This window comes from Lottia gigantea (genome assembly GCF_000327385.1).
Source record: "Lottia gigantea unplaced genomic scaffold LOTGIsca_50, whole genome shotgun sequence".
NCBI lineage: Eukaryota > Metazoa > Mollusca > Gastropoda > Lottiidae > Lottia > Lottia gigantea.
Genome location: NW_008709716.1, coordinates 2,501 through 24,919, shown reverse-complemented (window position 1 = coordinate 24,919; position 22,419 = coordinate 2,501). Strand labels below are relative to the sequence as shown.

The window sequence follows — 22,419 nt, the reverse complement described above, 5'->3', positions numbered from 1 at the left end:
TCAACGATGAATATCTCGTTAGTCCAATAGCCGACGTAACCTTTCTGAAACAATGATTTATATTTAAAAATACGAACTCGATCTCCAACTTTGAATTTGGCTTTAATATTCAAATTGCTAATCTCGTTTTCAAAGTTGTTTCGAGTGTTGACGGACTTTATGATATTCGGGTTATTAGAGGCTTGGGATGGCGTCAGACCTATAGACGAATGTATTTTGTTATTGTATTCGTCGACAACAACCGGTAATATTTTAAGCCATTTTTGAGATTTCAATTCCGTGAATTTCTTGAATAATTTGCTTTTAAGAGTCCTGTTGAATCTTTCTATCACTACGGCTTTACCTTCGTTATGCGTGCTGTAAATTTCAAACCCCAGAGATTTCACATTTCTGTTGTAGAATTCGCTTCATTTATCAACCAACAACTTTAGGGGTCGTCTGTCGGATTGTTTCATTATGGTTTCGAATGCTTGTTTGACAGTCAGACCCGATTTGTTTTTCAAGGGAAAGACCCAAGCGTATCTCGTGTATATGTCGATCACCGTCAAACAATACTTGTACCCTCTCTCGACTGGCATGTTGATTAAATCGGCTGACCAAATTTCATCTTTATCAAAAACTTTGACTTTGAGGTAATGTTTGTTTTTTCGAAATTCTTTGTGAATCTCGTCTGCTATGCCCATACCCAATTTCAATTTTGCCTTCAAGAGTTTAATGATAAGAGCCCTTTGTAATTTCTCTTTGAAAGTGGGATTTGGAATATTTTCGAGTTCGTCTATCATTTGTTTGTCTGCTTGGTGTCTGAATGTTACGTCTTTATTTCTGTACAGTATGTCGTGTTTGAGCGCTGCTGCGTCAACTCTATTAACGGGTTCTTCCCCTGGTTTAGGATTATCATTTTCGTCTAAACGCAGATCTAATCTCGTGCCTGGACCTGTATAATTATGGCCTGGGAGATGTTTTTCTCCGGGATATTTTGCCCATGGGAATCCAGGAAGAGAACCCAATGACTTTTGAATGTCTCCCGCACCGAAATACGTTTTAGGGCTTTGTGCAATTATCATTGACATTTTTATCCAATATTTTTAAAACCATTGCCTTTTTTGTTTTCTAATCTTTTATTTCGCATTTCTCTTATATGCTCCTGAGGAAATGAGGGATTTGTTGTTTGAGACAAAATTGGCCACTTTGGGGATGAGAGGTGTTAGCGCAGAGAAGAAACCATCTCCTTCGAATTTTTTTTGTTCGTGTTTTAAAATTAAAGACATTTTTAATGCGGTTATTTTTTACTGTATTATTATTAGTGATGTGTGGTTTGGGTAATTTATAATTGGGGAGTTTGTTATAATACAGTTTGGAGGAGTGTGTTATAATACAGTTTGGGGAGTCTGTTATAATACATTTTAACAGTTGTGTCTTTTCGGATATGATGCATTGAAAAAGCTGCGCATGCGCAGAAGTGAAATGCGTCATATCCGAAAAGACATATACTACTCATACAAACTTTGCCTTACTCGTTTTCCTGACAAATAACGTAAGATTACAAACACGTGTCGTTCTGGATCTGTTCGAAACAATTTACTTAACAATCTAATACATTGGATTTTTTGTTTTGTGTAACATGTCGTCCAGCCCATATATTTCGACCAACCCCACCCCCTCCCCTCGGACGTTAACCTGGATCCACCCACTGCTGCTGTCATAATAGATTATTACTTTTAATGCAAATGTCTTCAAAGACGAACTTTCAATCATTCATTGTACATAAACAAAACAAAGTTATAACTTTTCAATGCGACTTTCCATTAAAACAAAGAAGCAAAAATACTAACGCTATCTATAAACGATACTCAGGAGCAGCGAATACTGGGTGGGAAAAAATACTAATGAAAGACGAACTGTTTTCTCATGAAGTCGAACAATAGCCAATTGAAGTGCAAACTAGCGAATGCTTTCATTGTACAGTTTGGTATGAATTGAAGTAAACTCAAATTGTATAGCAACTCAAGCGCAGTGTTTTAATGACAATTATTGAATGATCATAGTCTTTTCTTTATGTTCATCAGGTCTTTTTATTTAGTTTTCGTATTTTCTTTATTTTAAAGATATATTCGCCCAAGATTACTCCATAATAATTGCTCAGAAGTGAAATATACGAAGCATGATTTTGGAAACATGTTTTGGGCTGAATCAATCCTATAACCAATTCGCATATCATTAACATTTTGTCCTGTACAGGAATGACTTGTAGATTTATTTATAGATGTAGATTGTGGCAGGCTTCCTTTAGATATAGCTTTTATCTTCGATCTTCTGTTCGGATTGTAATGATTGATGGCCCTGTAAATCTGAATAACGTCCGAATGAATCCTACCTCTGCATGCCTAACTGAGAGATAAGAAGTAGATCACATACACAAAAGCCAACAAAACGATACGAATATATATTGTACAGAAACGGGAAACCAAGCTTTAAAATCACCTATAAAATGAGAATGAAATTTATTTGCTGTAATTTGTAAATTATTGTTAATGACTTTAACCTTTTGACTGAGCATTGTGACCATGTATATTAAATATTTATAATATTTTATTATCTTAAGGTTTTTATACATCTTATAATAAAGATTTGTGTGCAGAGCTGTCCATCTTCAATGCACAACACCCAAACGACTATAACAAAAAAACGATGTGTTAGACCCGACTCCCTTTTACATCTTTAAGGCTAGCAACGTCGTTCAGAGCATTTATTGAATATTCACCAGATACTTGATGACTATATAGTGTATATATTGTGAATTTATCAATTCGTGCCCTGCCAATTGAAAACATGAAGGATGTACTATTTGTGTAATTAAATTACATGTTATGATATTGTGCAGTCACATGCCTAGGGCTGTTTTATCAAATTTTATGACTAATTGATGAAGTATCATCGCTGACTAGTTTTATAGTACAATTGCTTTTTGCAAATAACTCTTTCTTATATCTTTTGGATTAAAAGGAACTTGTGACGCTATGGATTATTGCGACATTTTCTAACCCTAAAGTCATTTTGTATCCCAAGGCATGTTACTAATGTGTGCGGGAATTAGATTGCCACAGGCAGGACAACAAACTAAAATTTGATAACGTATCGATTGTTATTGTACTAAAACAAATGATGGAAGATTATATTCTATCATTGATTGATTATTTGACATTTCAATAAACCAGTGTATTTCTAATAGGTTTATTACTTGATCACACTGACCTTTAAATCACCAACACACGTGGCGTCTTCATAAAGGTGATTCTAATCTGGAGAAAGTGACTATGTTTAGATCTGTCTTCAGTTTGTACTGATTATATTTGTGCATTGTGATTTGGCATATTGGCGTTTAGAGTTCGAACTTGAACTGAACCTGGATAACCCACTCGATAAATTCTGACAGTGCGCAATGTTATATGGTGCAATACTATACTTTGGACTTTGACCTTGAGCATCTTGGTTACTTCCGGTTACCTCAAAAATTTGTAGTCATTTAATCTTTGAATAGGACAGATTATCTCAATGTAAACAAGGAAAATTAATATTAGGAGGAAAACTCCGACTTCACACGAATATTGTGCATTTTTGTGTGTATCTGATAAGACGTAGACTGTTTTCATGTATAGTTTGTTTTGTTACATAAATCTCGAGATATTGCTACAAGTTTTATTGATAAGAAGTTAAATGTTGTTTGGATGGTAAAAAAACTACAAAAGAAACCGACAATGTGTGTGGTATTCTAGTCCAATGTGTTTTAGAAATTTTCACCTGCAATTTAAAGCCAAGAAAGAATGTCGTTTTACATTTTGAAGTACCAAATAACACCGGAAGAAGGATTTTATTTTAGTTTCTAGGAGTGAAATGTAAATAGTTTTTCTTTCAATTTGACTTAACAGAATCGAATGACTATATAATACGGAAAAAGGATATGAAATAGTTGATTTTAAAAATATGTTATGAATAACTAATCAGGATACAGGGAAGTTTTAAACTGAATTGATTGAAATATATAATTAGGCCTTGATCACAAAAAAGGACAAATGACTCACTGCTTGGCGATTTTGAATTTGGACATAACGTTCAGATTGACTTATCAATTATCTAATTACAGTAGAAATGCTTAAACAGTTGCTGTCTACGTGTACATGGTTTCAAATAAAAAAAATGCCTCCGGTCAAACTTAACATTGACATTTACAGTTTAAATAATCATCTACATTACATGCCGTTGTGGAAAAATATAGATGCATTACATATGAGCATATATCACTTGAATTGACAAAACTATATAAGCATTAAATGTGAGTCATAACGTTTATCATAAGATGATTACCAATTAAAAACAATCATATTTTTTCAATATGATAATAAGCGTAACCCCCGTTTGGGTTAATAGTGCATAATGAAATAATGAACTATATTCGCTTACAAAGCAAAATCTCATTTGATAATAATGAGAATTATAACCATTCTATTCATGATAAATGTCTGAAAGTGATAAGATTGTTTGATAAATATTTTTAAATTATGATGGAAGGTTTGTTTGATTATCGAATAGAAGGTTCTTGCAAACTGTGATCGAGATTCCGACTGATCAACTTGGAGAAAATTTGTTCACAATTTGATTCTTTTGAGCCATTGAATGGAAATTGGTAACATTTGTTGTGATTTAAACTTGATCAGATGCCATTTTCTAAGCATTATTCTGAAAAGACAAGTTAGTTGTTTGATATAACTCCTTCTGATGTGGACTTCCCGTGGTTCTTCACTAAAAAATAAATGTTTTACATGCCTCCATGGAACGGGTAATCATCTCCTGAATGAGAAACATTCTATTTATCAGAACCTAATCTATTTAAACAGTTTATAAAGCAAAGAGACAGTTTCAAATTTATTTTGTGCTAAAACAGGGACATATAACATATGCGAACTCTTTAAAAGCAATTCTGGATATAAGTCAACGTGTTCGTAGCAGAAAACAATACATATTGAACTTACCTGGGTGTATAGCAAGGTTAATGAGATTAATATGGAGTCAAAGGGATTAACGGAAGGATTAAGGATTAAGGATTGTTGGCGATGGTTCATCTGTTCAAGTGTTAATACATGTTGTAAAGGGGACGTAACTCAATTAGATAAATCAGAATTGATCATGAAGTCCAACAAGAGTAAAGGTTGGTTTCATCTTTCTGTATTTTTTAATGATTTACTCTATAAATTTTCATCATTTGGTAATTACATTTTAAACAATTGGGTAAAATATTTTTGGTCTTGAAATTTTCCCTAATAGAAATAATTATACACGCATTATTATTTCATAAAGTTATGATATTTTTATCAGAATTGAAATATCCATGATAAATTTGAACAGGACGGCATTTATACTTAATGCATTTGCCTTGATCATGAATGAAAATCATTTTTGTCATATTTCAGACACTATACTAGTGCCACGTTTTTCTGTTTTCAATCAATGAATGGCTACTCAACTCAACAAGATTTCTGTCCATGTAGGCCTATACTTGTTTCGATAGAGGCATGTTACATATTGTTATTGCCAGTCAAATATGAAGTATTAAATATTATAAGCCGAGTTGATGAATTACGTGATATACACTTCTTACTTTAAGAGATACAAGTCTGTTGTCTAATCTATATACAGTAAACTATATTTCATCTTCAACTATTTGTACAAGTCAGTAGTCGATGCCTGCCTCAAATCGTCCTATTTGCTATTATTTTTTTGAAACATAGGCTAAGCGAGGTACATTCGAACCGCCAAAATCAGAACAGATCAGTTTTGATGAAATACCTCTCTCTGTACCTGACTTAAAATACGTATCTTTAATGGTATCATCAACGTATCAAATACTATTCCTAACAACCTGAATGTTAACTTTCAACTATTTTACCTTTCCTGCAAGTCTTATATTGGAAGTAGAGCTAGAAGGCAGTTTGACATACCGATGAAAAGGTTCGATATATGAGAGCCCTTCAAAAGGATATTGATAACTTAGAAATCTTTTATAAAAATATTGATTGATGATTATGTAAGCTATTATCAAGACATTTTCTTCTTGTTGTCTTTTCTTGAGAAAATTATGTCTTCAGGCCACTTTTAAGAATTTTGTCCTTGAGGAAAGCTCTTGTATCATCTTCAATTTCTGAAAGCATGATCTAACTGAATTATTTTGTTTAGTTTATGGTATTTGTTCTATAAGGATTATTGAGTAGAAATTAATCTATTGTTTTGTCTTGTTAATACTGAGTAGAGGTTCAAAAGCAGATATTCGTTTGACGTAAACTAGTATGAAGGAAGTAAGATTTATAATTTTCTCAATATTATTAAACATGAGAACATTAGCAGCAATTGCGGGTGTGGTACCAGACATGCAGGATCTACTTACTTCTAGACCGTTGTCCATTTATGATTAATAATATATTTACCCCTATGAAAAGTTTTTGTTGATTTCGGGTCTCGTTTTGAGGTTACTACTTATTTTTTACTTATAATCTGGAAAAATTTCTTTTTATTTGTTGATTAACCAGGATGATACGGGTATATTCAACAATTGAAAAATATAATTGAATATGTCTATTATACAAAACAGAATGGTAAAGCATTCTGATTTCTTGAAAGGCGATCTTAAATACCCCAAGTATTAGTTATTCTCTTAAATGTGTATTTTGCTGAAATTTGTCAAGAATGCTTTATTTAATTTACCCGAACTTGTCAAACAGGAAATTATTTTCTGAAGTACAAATAATAGATTATGATGTGGTTTCCTGTTATACATATAAATAGAATAAGCCTATGTTAAATACAGGTAACATTAATCAATGTTGTTAAGGTGTGGATTCAATCTATACGTCCTATAGCTTTTAACTGGTGCTATCAAAACCTCGAATGGTTTACAAATTTTATTACACAGTGAACTGATAATTGACTAACAAAAGATCAATCTCCGGATCAATACATCTAATCTGATATCGACCAGATACCATCTGTCAAAGGTAGATAGCAAAAGCTTCACAAACGTAGACAATTTCAGACTAGCTGTATATCTAATTTGCTTGATGTTCTCTTACAGTTTGTTATATATAACACTTTAGACTAGATGTTATTTGACGTCTCTATGGCATCCCACTATGGTGGCTATCGTGCTACCGTCAACACCAAACTTTGTTTTATGCGGATATGATGAAAATTGATTAACGGATGTACTTCAAACATGTAACAACTATTGACTGATACTATGTAAGACATGTAGTAATACTCGGAAACAATAGGTTATATCAACGGGAAGTATTGTGCACATACTGAATATTCTTGATATCTTGGTCAAGAAACATTGTCTTGAATTAAAGAAACAGTGACAAATATTATAAAAAAAATCCTCACAAGCGAAACAATTACATTAACCAAATATTTTTTCCAAATGATGACAAAATCGGGAGCGATAATTATGTAGTAGTCGACTCCTCAAACGAGAAGAATCGTCGAAAGAGTAAGCGTGGTCTGCTTATTAGGTAGTTGTACACAAAAAACAATAGACTTGGTTATCTTTGTTAAAGCCTCGGTCCCACTGGGGCTTTGCGATGACTTGCGAACCATTGGCGAAGGAAAAAGTGGACCATCTTAATGCTTTCCAGTGAGATATGCAGAATGTTCAACATGTTTCTGCAATGATCGCAAGGCAACACAAGACTTCTGGCTGGATAGCTTCTCAAGAGCGGGAAAAATTTCAATTGCTTGTGGAGATGCGATCGCGACGTTTGTTGCCAAAGCCTCGGCGACATGTTGGAGATACTTTTATTTGTATAATTGGTAAAGCAAATGATAACACAAAGTTATATAATTGTGAATATTCACCCACCCGTCTATATATGTTACACAATATAGAAACGAATCAATTTCCACTCCAAACTCTCGGGATCGGGATTTGCCATTTCTAATAGTCTTGGCGATCAATGTGGATTTTGAATCGGGTTACAGTTCTTACATTCCTAACATGCTTAGTTACAAGTTGATACCCACCATGGGAATTATAAAATGCTAGCAATATTGGAAATGTCTCAAAAACAAGGAAGAGAGCACGAGGTCATTACTGTTAGTAATTTTCAGTCAATGTTCTAGATAACTTAAAGCGTAATGTCCACGGCGGTAAGGTGATGCGATATAGTATAATTTCATTGGAGAAATCGGGTGGGGCTATAGTGGAACCTCTATTGAATGGTAAATTCTTATTAATAAAAGAAGCTTAAATAGGACTTGAGTCTCAGAAACTGGATTTTTTTTTAGCTGGGTCAATCAGTAACAGCTCACCGTCGAAATCCATGTGTGTCAAGAATTATCTGCGTTTGAATGTTAAGATGACGACTCGTCAATTTAAGATACTCTGTGATATATAGAAAAGATATATATAGAAATAGTGAGTACAATTCTTAGTTTGAAGTATTTTTAAAGGAATTATGTGATTATCGTACATTTCTAGTATTTCTGCAGACTATTTAAATACATAAATATATACATAATATATTCAAATCAACCCCTCATAATGGCACACCTGTCGCTTTAATAAAACATTATTTTAAAGAGGATTTAGACAGGGTTAAAGTGGAAGTCAAAATTGACAAGGTGAAAGTGGAATTCTACAGTTGAATGAGACAAGGTGAAAGTGGAATTCTACAGTTGAATGAGACCAGGCGAAAGTGGAATTCTACAGTTGAATGACGCAAGGTTCTATTTGAACTCTACAGTTGAATCTGACATGATTCAAATATAATTTCTACATTTTGAGTGAGATAGTGTTCAAGTATAATTCTACAGTTTGCACGAATCGCTACATCTGAAAATCCTGTATGTATTTCTGATTACTGATATTTTCAAAAAACTTGTATTCACAAAAATCAACCAATCGTATTTAAATTGTCATGTTACTTGAATTTAATTTGTGAGATAATTTGCGGTAAATTGAAAAAGTTAAAGTTGCTAGAGTGTACTGATACTGAACTACAGTACAGTGACTGATACTGAGTTATTGTAAAATGACTGATAATGAATTATTGTAAAATGACTGAAAATGAGTTATTGTACAATGACTGATACTGAACTACAGTACAATGATTGATACTGAGTTATTGTACGATCACTGATACTGAGCTACTGTAAAATGACTGATACTGAGCTACAGTACAATGACTGATACTGAACTACAGTACAATGACTGATACTGAGCTGCAGTACAATGACTGATACTGAACTACAGTACAATGACTGATAATGAGTTATTCTTCAATGATTGATACTGAGCTGCAGTACAATGACTGATACTGAGCCGCTGTCGTTATCTATTATTTATACGGCGAATTTCCTAGCAATACATATCTGAAGCCATTTAATGTACTATAGCAAGGTTTCAGATAATATGAATAAGAAGGATATTACGTCCGATAGATAATTATATTTATGATGATAATAATTCGTCTATGATTAAACAAAAGCCTAGTTATATAGCACACCACTTTCTGCACTGCACAGCACTCAGGTGACTTCTTATGATTTATTGCAGGTCAGATGAAGGAACTGTTAGGTTAGGTTAGGTTTCAACACTGCGTTCTTTTCAGATTGATATTGACATTGAACTAAGGAACCATCGACCTACTAAGATAATCAAAGCATATATTCCATCCAATTCAATTCTACATTCTACAAACGCATGTCTGTGTATAAGTTATTGTGATTTGGGTATGGGTATGAGGGGATGAGAGCGGGCCGACTCTCAGTAGGACTAGATAAGAAATTACAGGCTGTAAAATTGCGGTATAACAAACTTTACGAAAGCACAGGTACAGGAATGTACATACAGGCATAACAGTTTTGTTTATGCAGTTGAAAGTAACAATGTTACTATTCAACAAAAGGCACGGACGCAGGTTTAAAGTTTGTTACAACCATTGTGGTGTTGATATTTGGTAAAGAAAGTAATTTTGAAAGGTAGACCTAACAATAAAAATTTATGATTTATAATAATATTATATTTTAAAATAAATGTGAAAATTGATTTGTAGTGTATGCAGTACCGAATTTTAAAGCAATATAAGTCTGTTACGTATTTGGCAGTTTAAGGTTACAAATTATTTTACAAGGGGGTTTGAAAGTGGTATCCTAATTTTGCATCATGGTTCCTGCAAGTCCAGGAAAAACTGATCAGATTACTATATCTCGATTTCAAATAAAATTCAAATGGTGTCTCTATAGTGCAGTTTAAATTGTAAATATCTCTGATATATATCAACATATGCGTGGCAACCATTTTTGAATCCCCTAAACTTATCTTAAATAACTCTGTAGGGCCAAGTGGTCACCAAAAGGTGCACAGTTGATAACAGAACGTAATCTGTAGCTTGAATAATGGCAATGGCCGATTTATTAATTTAAATAAAATCCATCAAGGAATCTCATGGTTTCTCAAGGTAATAAATAAAAAAACAACAACAAAAACCTTAGTATAGAGAGTACACAGATACATCTGTTCAGGTTTGCTTTTCTTGAAAGCATCATTTTAAGACAATCTGCATTGTATGATGTGCTCTAAGCAGGAGCCTATCTTTAAATGTAAAAAGCAAGAGGCAGTAAGAAGTATGTTATGTTTACTTAAAACAGTTTGAAAGTGAAGGATTTCTGTTGTCGTAACTAGACTTAAGGAATGATTGTATGGTTTCCGCCTTGACAATTTAAGATAGTTCGTCACTGAAGACTAGAGAATTGTAGTTCACAAGTATAAAAGTGTGTCTCGTCTTTGAAGCTGTATAAGATGGGAACGATTATGTTATTGAGCCAGAATCAAGGGGATCTAAGCGGTAATTGAATTGGAACATGAAAATTAGTGGAAGTTTATATCATATTGTGTTTGTTAAAATGGTATTCAATGTAAAATCAGGTAACAGATAGTTGTTTTTTTTTCTTTATCAGTAGGTTATATCACTTGCAAAAAAATCGCCTGGGTTAAATTTAAAAATCGAATCTGTTTCAATTAATAAAAAAGAAAAAATGCGATCTTGGACATCTGTAATTTTTAACAATTTAGTGTTTCAAGTTAAATCAGTTTTCTTGAAAAATCAATTAATACGTTAATTACATATTATTTTGCAGTGTTTGTAAACAAAATAACCTTCAGTTTTATTTTTTGTGTCTTGTAACATATTCCTTACATTTATTGTTTGTGCCTTGTAACACATTCCTTACATTTATTGTTTGTGTCTTGTAGCATATGCCTTAAATTTCTGTTTGTGTCTTGTAACATATTCCTTACATTTATTGTTTGTGTCTTGTAACATATGCCTTAAATTTCTGTTTGTGTCTTGTAACATATTCCTTACATTTATTGTTTGTGTCTTGTAACATATGCCTTAAATTTCTGTTTGTGTCTTGTAACATATTCCTTACATTTCTTGTTTGTGTCTTGTAACATATTCCTTACATTTCTTGTTTGTGTCTTGTAACATATTACTTTTCTGTTTGTGTCTTGTAACATATTCCTTATTATTATTGTTTGTGTCTTGAAGCATTTTCTTTTCTTATACTGTTTGCGTTTTGAAGCATATTCCGTACATTTAATATTTTTCTTAGTCGTATTTCCATCTGTTTGAATCTGCCACACTTATTCAATTCTCGACCTGGCCTGACCATCTACTAAAAAAGGAAAGAGGTTACTTCTGGTGTTAGAAAGTTGCAATAACAGTCACCGTTCTTCTGATGTAATCGATGGGAGGCCAACGATTAAAAATGTTACCGACAATGACAATGGGTGTAGTGGAGCATGTTTTTAGCATGTTGAACAAGAATCAATAATTAGATTACTTGCCGATATTTTATACAATAATGCTAAAGGCTTACCGGGATATCTGACTCTAATTAAATCATATTAGCTTCTGAACTTTCACAGAACTTTTGTAATCTCTTATAAAAATATGTGTTGATGCTGATATGTGTTTAGTAAACAATATTCTTAAGATACATATGGTGATTCAGTGCACAGATTCTAATGGGAAAAGTCGTTTTTTTTATTTTAAGATTTAAGCTTTCGGTAGGATACACAGCAGATTATTTTTCAAAATCAGACAAAGTTAAGAATTCTCATTTAAAAATGAAATACCAACTAGTCAGTGAAATGTGATGTAATTATGACCGATCTCATGTCTGTTCATATTTACTATGAAGGATTTTAGTAGATTTAAGATAGTATATGGTTTTTGATTAGATATTATGTGTAAATATTCAAAAATTCTCTAGGGCATTTTGATGTTTTCGTGGTAAACTATTTTACTCTACAGTGAGTAGAATGAGACATGTAAATTTTCATTTTTGTTGCAGTAAACCTGAATGAAATATCTGATTTAAAAATACTGAAATGATTTCATAATTGATGGTGCTTATATTGGCATACATATGCAAATTTAGGATCGGATTAGGATTTATGTAAATGTACGATAGTCTTCAATACCAGACAAAATCGACATTGACATCATTATGTCTTTAATTCAATATTCTGCTTGTGTGTGCCACGTCAAATCTTTGACCCATTAATAATAACTACATGTTTCAGCTGATGTCTGCTTATTAGGTTTTCTACATTAAATATATAAAATAATGTCAGAGTTTTGTTGGTGATGAAGTAGACAGTAGTTGTACTTCGTGGTTTTCGAATTTGGAGGCCATTTTATTCTGTGTGGTGCAGAGCTTTTTCGCTCCTATCTGAGTCACTTTGCTATCTATTAAATAGATGGATTTGTCATTTTAAAAAGAAAATCTGTATAAAACCAATATTATTTTTTTATTTTTCATACGAGAAAAAGGTACAGAATACTTTATGTAAATGATGTAGTGGGATTATGTTTAGCTCCGCAATTTCAGAGAATAGATCCTAAAATCTTTGAGGGATTCAATGATCATGACTACAAAGCCGTCTTTCTTGTATCATGGAATGCAGCGATTTGATTGAATTGTACGACAGCGAATACAGCCAATCAAAGCCCTCGACAGAAAGACTGTTTACATAATGGCTTAGTGTTTACTGACTTTTTTGTCGAAGTCTGTGATTTGTTGTATTTGCTAGCGTGCAATCTAATCAAATCACTACATCTACAATTTCTGTAATACAAGAAAGGCGGCTTTTGGAGGTATAAGTCGAAGATCGCAATAGTTTGAAATTGTGAAGATGATCCCATAACTGCACTTCGCACATTTTAAAATATTTCATTATATAATAATAACAGAACAATGATATTCTGATTGCACATCGTATTAAAATTTATTTCCTTATTGTCAGAATGTTCCAAATATCGTATAATTAATTCGCTGTAATTCCAGAAGGACAATTGATCATAATACTAGTAGTATATCACATATATAGGTAATGTGAGATAATCCATAATACGGGATTATTGATATATAGTTAATCTCGGGATAATATATTGTAAAAAATAGATAAAATCCCGATCAAGTTAACCCTCTGGACAACTCCATACAATCTGTGGGTAGATCTTAATACATCTGCCTTAATATGTCCAAAGTACACCGTGCAATTGAATTCTGAATTCTGTATATTTACAATTTCAAAAATCAAAAGGAAAGGTCCATATTATTATTAATTGTAAGAATATGTAATAAATGTGACTTGCGACTCTAAAATAGCTAATAGTTATTGTTACAATGGCCATTTTATCTCTTGATCGGATGAACTTATCAATTGAACCCTCCCTGTATATTCACTACGTTTTAAAAACCAGTCTCCTACACTCCTTAATTGCCCCAATCTTTATGTCTTGCCATATCTTAAGTATGACTTCAGGGCCAGTTTAAACGTATTCTTTGTCAACAATCCTAATAACATGGTCAAAGAAAATATAAAAAGTTGCATTGTGTGGTTTTCAAGGCTTTTACTGCGTAACGTTGTGCGATGTTAAAAGTTATTGACCAGTTATTGTCAGTAAACACTTTGTGGTTCAACGCCTTAATCCAGATTTAAACTTCGTAATACGGATTAAAATAATCTGGTTATCTAGTTTAATGCTACATCATATAATTAATGTTAATTGTATATTTTCCAGCCGATGAAAGTGTGGTCAACGCCAGTTTTGATACGCAGAGTGCAGACGAACGAAAAACCACAGAATGTAAACGAAGGATTTCAACAGGCAAGCTCGATAAGAGGTTCTCTTCCACGGATCGAAATGGAAGCCTGGATTACAAAACAGTTAGAAAAGAAAACGGAGTAGCTGGTCACCAAAGTGACGTGAGACCAAGTGTTAAAAAAGTGTCCAGTGGTCCTTTTAGAGTCACCAGATCCAACTCAGATTGTGTTAAAATGAAGGAAATAGAGAAAGTACGTCCTGCTCTAGCAAGACGTCATCCTTCTACGTGTTCCCTGCCTTCCAGATTTGTGAAATCAGTGCCTGAAAGCGATATGCATCGCGGATTAAGCCTTACTCGAAAGCCTCGTATGTTTAAACATAGTAATTCGGAACCATGTAAAATTTCCCCTGATTCAGTATGTGCATCGACTCCTAGTCCAACAGATGTGAACGACAGATTTCTTAAAAGATGTTCAAGTGATCAAGAAGTGGGCTCAAATTATCAGCAACTGGATATTGTTGGTGAAAGTTTCGATGCTAGGTTCCCTTGGCAAAGAGATGTTTCTGTTCAGTGTAATATACCACCAGTTCTAAGTCCAAGATCATATATTAGTCCCCCGTGTTATCCAAGTAGTCCCTTGTATCCAACATCCCCCATCCGAAAAGATGAACCTCACAATAGTGTTTCAAATGCTGTTGCAGTTGTTAGACGCCGGAAGCAAAATTTCAAAAAAGAGAGACCAAAGACGATTGGACCCATAGAAAATAATATGTTTGAAAATGAACTTGCAAAGTTTAGAGACATGCATTCACGTCGGAATCGTTTATCGGATCCCAATCTTGCTAATTTATTCCAAAGTCCACCGGGAACTAGGAAACGCGGTCCATTGATATTGTCCGACGACACAGGATCCATTTCTGATTTGGAATCTATATTAGAAAATCCCGACATGGATAGGTAAATATTATTTATCTCTCTACAATCTTTTTACTGAGACTCTACTAAATCAAAGCACTTCTAAATACGTTTTTTGGAAACAATCTAGCTAGACCTGACAGGACATATTCTTTTATTGAGAATTGCCAAATCTGACTGAATTTTAGGGGATAAGCTAGTCCTGAGAAGATCACTTTAAAAAAAATGACCAAGACCCGACATAACAATCCCTTTTATTGAGAATCGACTGGTAAAAGCTGGACACTATCTAATATTGAGAATTGACTGGACCTGACAGGACCATTTTTATTGAGAATTATTAGAATGACATAACAATCTCTTGTATGGACAATTGACTAAACCTGACAGGACATTATATTTTATTGAAAATTGACTAGACCTGACAGGACTACATCCTCCTTTGGTTAGGCAGTTATCTATGAATATTTGAATAAATTTTAGTTCATGACTTTGAAGTTGTAAGGTATACCTTGAGGGTGAGAAAGGTTTATTAGGTTATTAAACTGTTATGGTCAGTAGGATAATGCCTTACTAATTTTATGATCATCTTGCTTTGAGCAATATTGAATTTTCCTATAAGCAAAGCGGATTAATTTGATAAAAATGACGTATACTATCTAAAGTAACGTCATCGGAGGACTTATCCTTACAAGCGTTGAGTGAATCTTATAGTCAAAAATAATAGGCTATGGATGATAAATGGTAAAACTATGAAAATGTAGGGTGTTGCGTGGGGCATAGTTAGATGTTTTGTTGCTTGATGAATGAAAAATGCAATAGATAAATTTCAATATCTGTTATTTTGGCATATTTCCATGGTTAAATCACAATGACTCTCACGAAATGACTAAATTCAAAAAAGTAGACATATCTGAAAATGACAATTAAAGGGAGCTAACTGTTTGATAAAATCCCACGTAAGGCCACAATGAATTCACATTCCCGTATACATATAAACATAATATACACTATACGTACAAGGACAATCACTAATCTAATCAATCAATACAGGAACATCGTTTAAGGAGAAACCTTTGCATACACTAGGTATGTGTTGCTTAACCCTTTATCGGTAACATATTTCAAGCAGTTATTAAAAATGTTTTCTTTCGCCTACTTATTTATGATATAGCCTTATATGGTTCCTTTTGAAAAATTAAACTAGCTACATATATAGCTTTTGATGATGAGTGCAAGGTATGCTGAAATGCCTTATCCTGAGTTTAAATGTGACTTTAGACAGAATGTGACTCCAAAGTAATATTTGAATCTTTGAAGTGGTCAATTTGGAGAATCAGCTGGTAATCCCTGATACCTGATACGTTTCTCAAATTTAAGTAAGACCTCACATGACCTTATAACGCTTGAAACATATATTCTTGCCATTGTTGAGGTTGAAACACATATTCTTAGCTTTTTATGCCATTTTATTCGAATTAGAAATATAATTTTCAAAACATACACGCGTCTTCTTAGGTTCGAAACTAAAGGAAAGTCTATACATTGTTAATAGACACATCAATCTTTCTATTTCCGATATAAAAATTGGGTAGACTTTGAAATGTCACATAAGAAATTGGTTTCTAAAAAAAAACTTTTAAAAAATCACAAACGATTATGAGTTTTAGATGCTGAAGAAAGTAAATGTAGATAATCATCATGACCAGTCGACATACTATAATTCTAATAACTTTTCACCAGCCAACTAGGTTTTCTTCGTCTCTTGCTGGATATTAATATTGACTTAGGTCACTATTTAGGAAGAAATAAAACTGACTAAAGTGGCTGGTTATCATTGGCGTGACGTCTAATGAATACAGACCGTGTTGGAGCCGTTATTAGGTTCCCTGGAGGGTCGGGTTAATCTAATTTTAGACAATCCGCAAATTATTGCGAGTCGTCAAGAGTTCACTACAGACTTCGAGCAAATCAACGTTTGAAGAGAAATAAAAATCTAAGTTGATCCGAAAACAAGTAGTTTTTGTCCAGTAATTTGGATGGTATCGATTTGTTTTATATTGACTGTATTTGGGTTGATAGTAAGACCCACATTCAATGTTTTCTCACCACAGTATTGATATCTTTAGTGCTAAAAAGGTTTAGCTGGAATGACCAATTAATGGTAGCAAAAGCAATTGATTTCTAAGAAATAGAAAGAAATAACCAATCTGGTCGTAACAGATTCCTTTGCGTACTATCCTTGTTTACCGTTACTTGAATTGTCCGTTCGATATTTAGCCTACTGCTTGTGACAGTTGCCATGATTTCTTTCCAAACAGACTTCCTGTTAATATTTCATGTGCAAGACAGCTTATTTTTGAATATATTCAGCCAAATTCACTTAACAAAAAAATATTGCCTATATACGGAGAGAGAAGTTGGAGGGCTGTTTTTCCTGGAAAACTAATAAGAATTTGTATGCACTAATGAGAGAGAAGGTTAGGGTAGATACTAAGCAATCAGGTTGTAAGGTTACTCTTTACATGAATTTTGTAAGCCTAAATCAGCGGCCAACCACCAACTGGCAGATTTCATAAAGTCACAAAGCTTGCCTTATAAATAATATAAGGTGTAAATAACTAATGTCCGGTGTAGGCTATGACGCGGGATTGTCAATTCTGTAGGAGATTGAAAAAGCTAAGACAAATTCTTGGAAGACGAGGAATCCTGTCGTGTATTTGTAATTACGGACATGCTCCGCAGGGTCTACTCTGCATCTCTCCTATGCACAGCCCAAGGAAGAAAATATGCTTTGTCTACATTTTCGTATGAAATCTCAATTACCATACTTTTTTTGTTTCATGTGAATCCTCATTATCTTTTGCTTCTGGCATCATTTGATCTTCACTCTTAGTACTTGACCTGGACTATGATCTGCAAGAAAGGTAGTTGTGGTCTGTAAAACACTCTGACCTTCGGAATATGACCTTGAATGAAAATATGGACAGAGTCAGGTGAAAGTTTTAGGGCGATTCTACGATAATTTGACATATTTATATACACAGTAACTAGCTGCAGGTGACAATGACTTTGTTGCATTTATATACCTAAATATTTTGCTGTTTCTTGAAACCTTCAGATTGGTAGACATTTATCCTCTGAACAATATCGGTCGCTCAACATGAACAATTGAAAAATACTGTATTAGTGACACTAAAAATTGAACAGAGTGGGGACATCAAAGATGTATTTTCCCTCCATTTTTATTTTAAGAAACTGACTATCACATGAAATCAGATAATTATTTTGAATTCTGCACTGTAATTACAGATTTGATTAAACATGTATTCTAGATGAAACATTGACTTCTTGTAAAAAGTTGGTAATTAGCTAGGAAATTATTTGTATCTTGAATTTTTGTAATTCTGCTTCACTGGTAGCTACCCTCATACATATGTCTACAAGACCCTGTAACAAATTGATCCTAGACTGAGTGAATTTTTTATTATATTTCAGTCCATCAGAATATTCTCGACATGCCAGTGTTACATCTCATGAAGATGATACAGAGTGCCGTATACTAGAATTTAGAAAAATAACAGGAAGTTCAGATGAGGAACATCTTGATATATTGCCATCACCTAGTATATCTCCACAATTATGGCGTGATGATTCCTGGATGGCTGGAGATGACACAGATTCTGATGATTCTACAGGTATGTTGACCTAGACAAGTTTAACTGGAACTTTGCTAGATGGCAAATACATCATTCGTCAAAAGTTATTTAGAATTGACAAAACAGACGGCAGTGAAAGGATACTGTAGTGATTGTCATATAAAGGTTTGGAAGTTCAAATCTATGTGAGATTGAGACTAAAAACCAAGCAGATTTGATATTTGTTAACAGCTGATGTTGGTGTAAAAGAATGACAAAGCCATATATCTGACAAAAGAATTCCATTTTGTTTCGAACACTTCACTAAACACATTATTTTCTCATTAGGACAGCTTGTCTTAGTAAAAAAACAAAATATTTCATTATACCTTTTTCAAGAATATCTTTAAAACTTTGCTGAGGTGTCAAATTTATTATAATATAATAATAATATAAAGCATTTGTAGAGCACCTTCAATCAATAATACTGCTCCTTGACATGGGGATTTCAAGAATCCTTAGGCAGGCTTGTTGATTTTTATTTTTGGATTATGGACATATAAGCCCTTCTAATTATTTGATTGTGTTGTTTCAGATGAATGTGAAAGAACTCCAGTCAGACTACTTAATAAAAACGTAAGTAATTTAGAGGGCAATTTGTTGAGTTAAGAAAATCACAAATGATCTAAGCACCATCATACAAGAATCATAGGAATAACAATATGTATGACAGTACACCCAGAAAACAACAATTTAAAACCAAACTACAGTATTCAGATCATATCACATACAATAACACTATCTTGCTATCTATAGAACAGTGAAGGCACCTTGAATATCAAACAAACATAACTGTAAAAAAAGAAAATCAACTTACACTCTTACACAATCTAATTAGAATGAGATTACAATTTCATTACTCTTTCATTTTCTGATATTTCTAGTTGTAATCTAGAGGTTTTCTACTGAAGGAATGTCCCAAACGTAGTATTTATAACCAATCAAAGCGTGTCATGTAAAACTTGAATCTTGATCAAATGAGGAATTGTGGGATAGTGGAACACAAAGTAGACCAATATGGCAACCTATTTGGTGCAGGTCTTTGGTCGAAAACTTCTTAGAACACAATGCAGGCACATCAAAAAAAAAGATACAAAATTGTAATCTAAGTTTACTTAGATTGACTCTGGTACATCTTACACCCAAGGTATTATTCCACTGTTATGACAGATATATTTCATAATATTTTATTAGGAAATGATGACCGGGCCAAATATATATATATATAAATGTACAGCCTAAAGATTATCCACAAATCACCAATCCACAGTTCAAGCACTAGAAAAATTCCTGATTTGTTAAGCTGCTCAAGTTCACAGAAATTGATATGAAGTCATTGGATTTCAGGCTGTCAATCAGCTGTAACCTTTTACCATTTCCTAATTAATTCCTGAAATTAATTCTCAGTAATAAACATTACCAGTACAAGTACTCTAAATATATCCAGGAATGGATTGAATTATTTATACGTAATTAGAAATAATGAGACTCTTGGTTCCAGATTTAGTTCCAAAACATTAATAGTGACTAGAAAGATATAAAAGAACAAAACTAATATTTCAGTCCATAAGATTTGTCCACAATCAAAGTAAATTGAAATCTCAATGGACAATATTACTTTAGTAGTAGATGTCACAAGTTGATGAAGTCACTTCTTTGATCAGCACACATCAGTGTTAACACTGAATAAACTGTGTGTTTTCATTTCCTGATATGGATACAAATCTTTTATATGTTAATAGAAATTCATTCATGATTAATATTCCTCATAATACAAGAAGATCTTCCTTTAATTCAATTAAAACCTGGGACATGTTGACAGGAATAGTTGAATTAAGTAAATTATAACATTCTTAGTATATTTATGGTAATAAAGATATTTGGCTGGAAGGTAGAGATAAGTGTTAACCGTGACAGATTACAGACTAATTACATGTACCCAGTGTAATAAAGAAGCAGATATGAAAAAAAATCCTCTATCAATATATAAGATGCTTTAAGCATTTACTTCCTCATTAAAATCTTTTGCGTCTTCTTCTTGTCAATGATTGAGACTGGACAGACTGCCTTTGAAAAAAAATCTAGTTGGGGAAAAAGCTGAAACCCTGTTTCTTACAGGTTGAGCAAAGTTGAGAAGGGTCCTCGGGTAGCTGAAAATTGGAAAAGAATTTCATGATATAACATTATTAGAAGAGGTAAATGTGTCAGTAATGAATTGGTCTATGTAGTACTCACTGGAGGTAAACTTAAATCAACCTTCCAAATCCTCCTCTGAAACTGTAACAACTAGAAATTAATTGGTATTTGAGAAATGGGTTATATAGCAGTGGGAGTTAGCGCTAAAAACTCCTGAACTTTATAAATCACGATTTTTAATCAAGCAATTGTTTTCTGAAAAATTTGATTTTAATGGAAAAGAAAATCTTTTATAAATTGTTTAATTTTGTGGTTTCTGCTGTTAAAGCATATGAAGGAAATTAACAAAAATTTCTTCCCTTTTGAGGAGCTAGATATTGAGTAAAAGCAGTCAATACATTATAAAAAATTAATTGCATTGAAAATGTCAACGGAAATTTTATATATTATAATGAAATTGAATGCATTCATTTTTTTTTACCTTGGTTCAAAATTTGATTTAAATATTGTGCATTCAAGTCACGTGAGGTCAGAGAAGTTTTTATTCACAATCATGATTGACATTTAGAAATGATGGAAATCATGTTATGAAGTACCATTTTGTATATTGATTGTATTTTCACTATAATTATTTATACCATTCAGTTGTTGATAATGGTAACTAATTGATTTATTGTCCCATACCCACACAAATATTAATGTTATTTAGTTTATTTGATTACCAAAAAAGTTTTTTAAAAAAGAAAATGTACATATTTAATGGTCCATGTACTTGACTATTGTCAGAAGATGTAGATTTGGAGAGCTTTTATTAACCAACATGACTATACGGATGGAGTATCGGCACATAAAATGTTGAAGTTGCTCCATACCATTTTAGAAATGCTTTTTTTTAGAACAAAAACCAAATTCGACATAACTTTTGGTATCCATACAAAGCTAAACCATTAATGAGTGCATCAAGACATTACCGAATATTCAACGATGTCCTTTTGCCCTATACGGTACCAAAATACAGTTGATGGGTAGGCTTTCCCTTTCTCCATACAACCTAGTAAAAGGGAAGGAGAAGCCTACCCCTCGACTGTATTGTGATACCGTGTGATGTTGCCACAGCAAATTTGATAGCTGTCATTGCAACTGACCTATATCTTTCGAAATGTACTCTAGAATATTCTCAATATGCGTGGTAGTTGCAATAAACTGGTCAAAATTATGTCTTTATTAATTTCGTAATTAGTCAGAACACCAGATATTATAATGTGCCTACCACTGGCCAATCCGAATGTTTCGCTGCCAGATATTTCTTTTGCCTGATAATCGTTGACGGAGAACATGATATGCACCAAAATATCAGTGTGCACACAATCAGTATTTTTCTGATATTACAATAAGACAGCATCTTTGTTATTTATGTTGGTGATGTTACCTTCATAAAGCACTATATCATATAAACAGAATAAGTGCCAGCCCACGTTCATACAAAGGGAGAAAATTCTAACCC

General features: G+C 33.1%; 2 protein-coding genes across 2 annotated transcripts; both read left to right on the top strand.

Moving 5' to 3' along the window:
• Positions 1-10,908: 10,908 nt before the first annotated feature.
• LOTGIDRAFT_165161 (hypothetical protein) lies at positions 10,909-15,127 on the top strand (the record flags this gene model as incomplete). The annotated part of the gene is made up of 2 exons (XM_009062175.1): positions 10,909-10,972; positions 14,142-15,127. The coding sequence occupies 2 exons, from the start codon at positions 10,909-10,911 to the stop codon at positions 15,125-15,127; spliced, it is 1,050 nt and encodes a 349-aa protein (XP_009060423.1).
• Positions 15,128-16,330: 1,203 nt separating this feature from the next.
• LOTGIDRAFT_165160 (hypothetical protein) lies at positions 16,331-21,937 on the top strand (the record flags this gene model as incomplete). The annotated part of the gene is made up of 4 exons (XM_009062174.1): positions 16,331-16,380; positions 18,580-18,779; positions 19,315-19,355; positions 21,812-21,937. The coding sequence occupies 4 exons, from the start codon at positions 16,331-16,333 to the stop codon at positions 21,935-21,937; spliced, it is 417 nt and encodes a 138-aa protein (XP_009060422.1).
• Between the last annotated feature and the right edge of the window lie 482 nt (positions 21,938-22,419).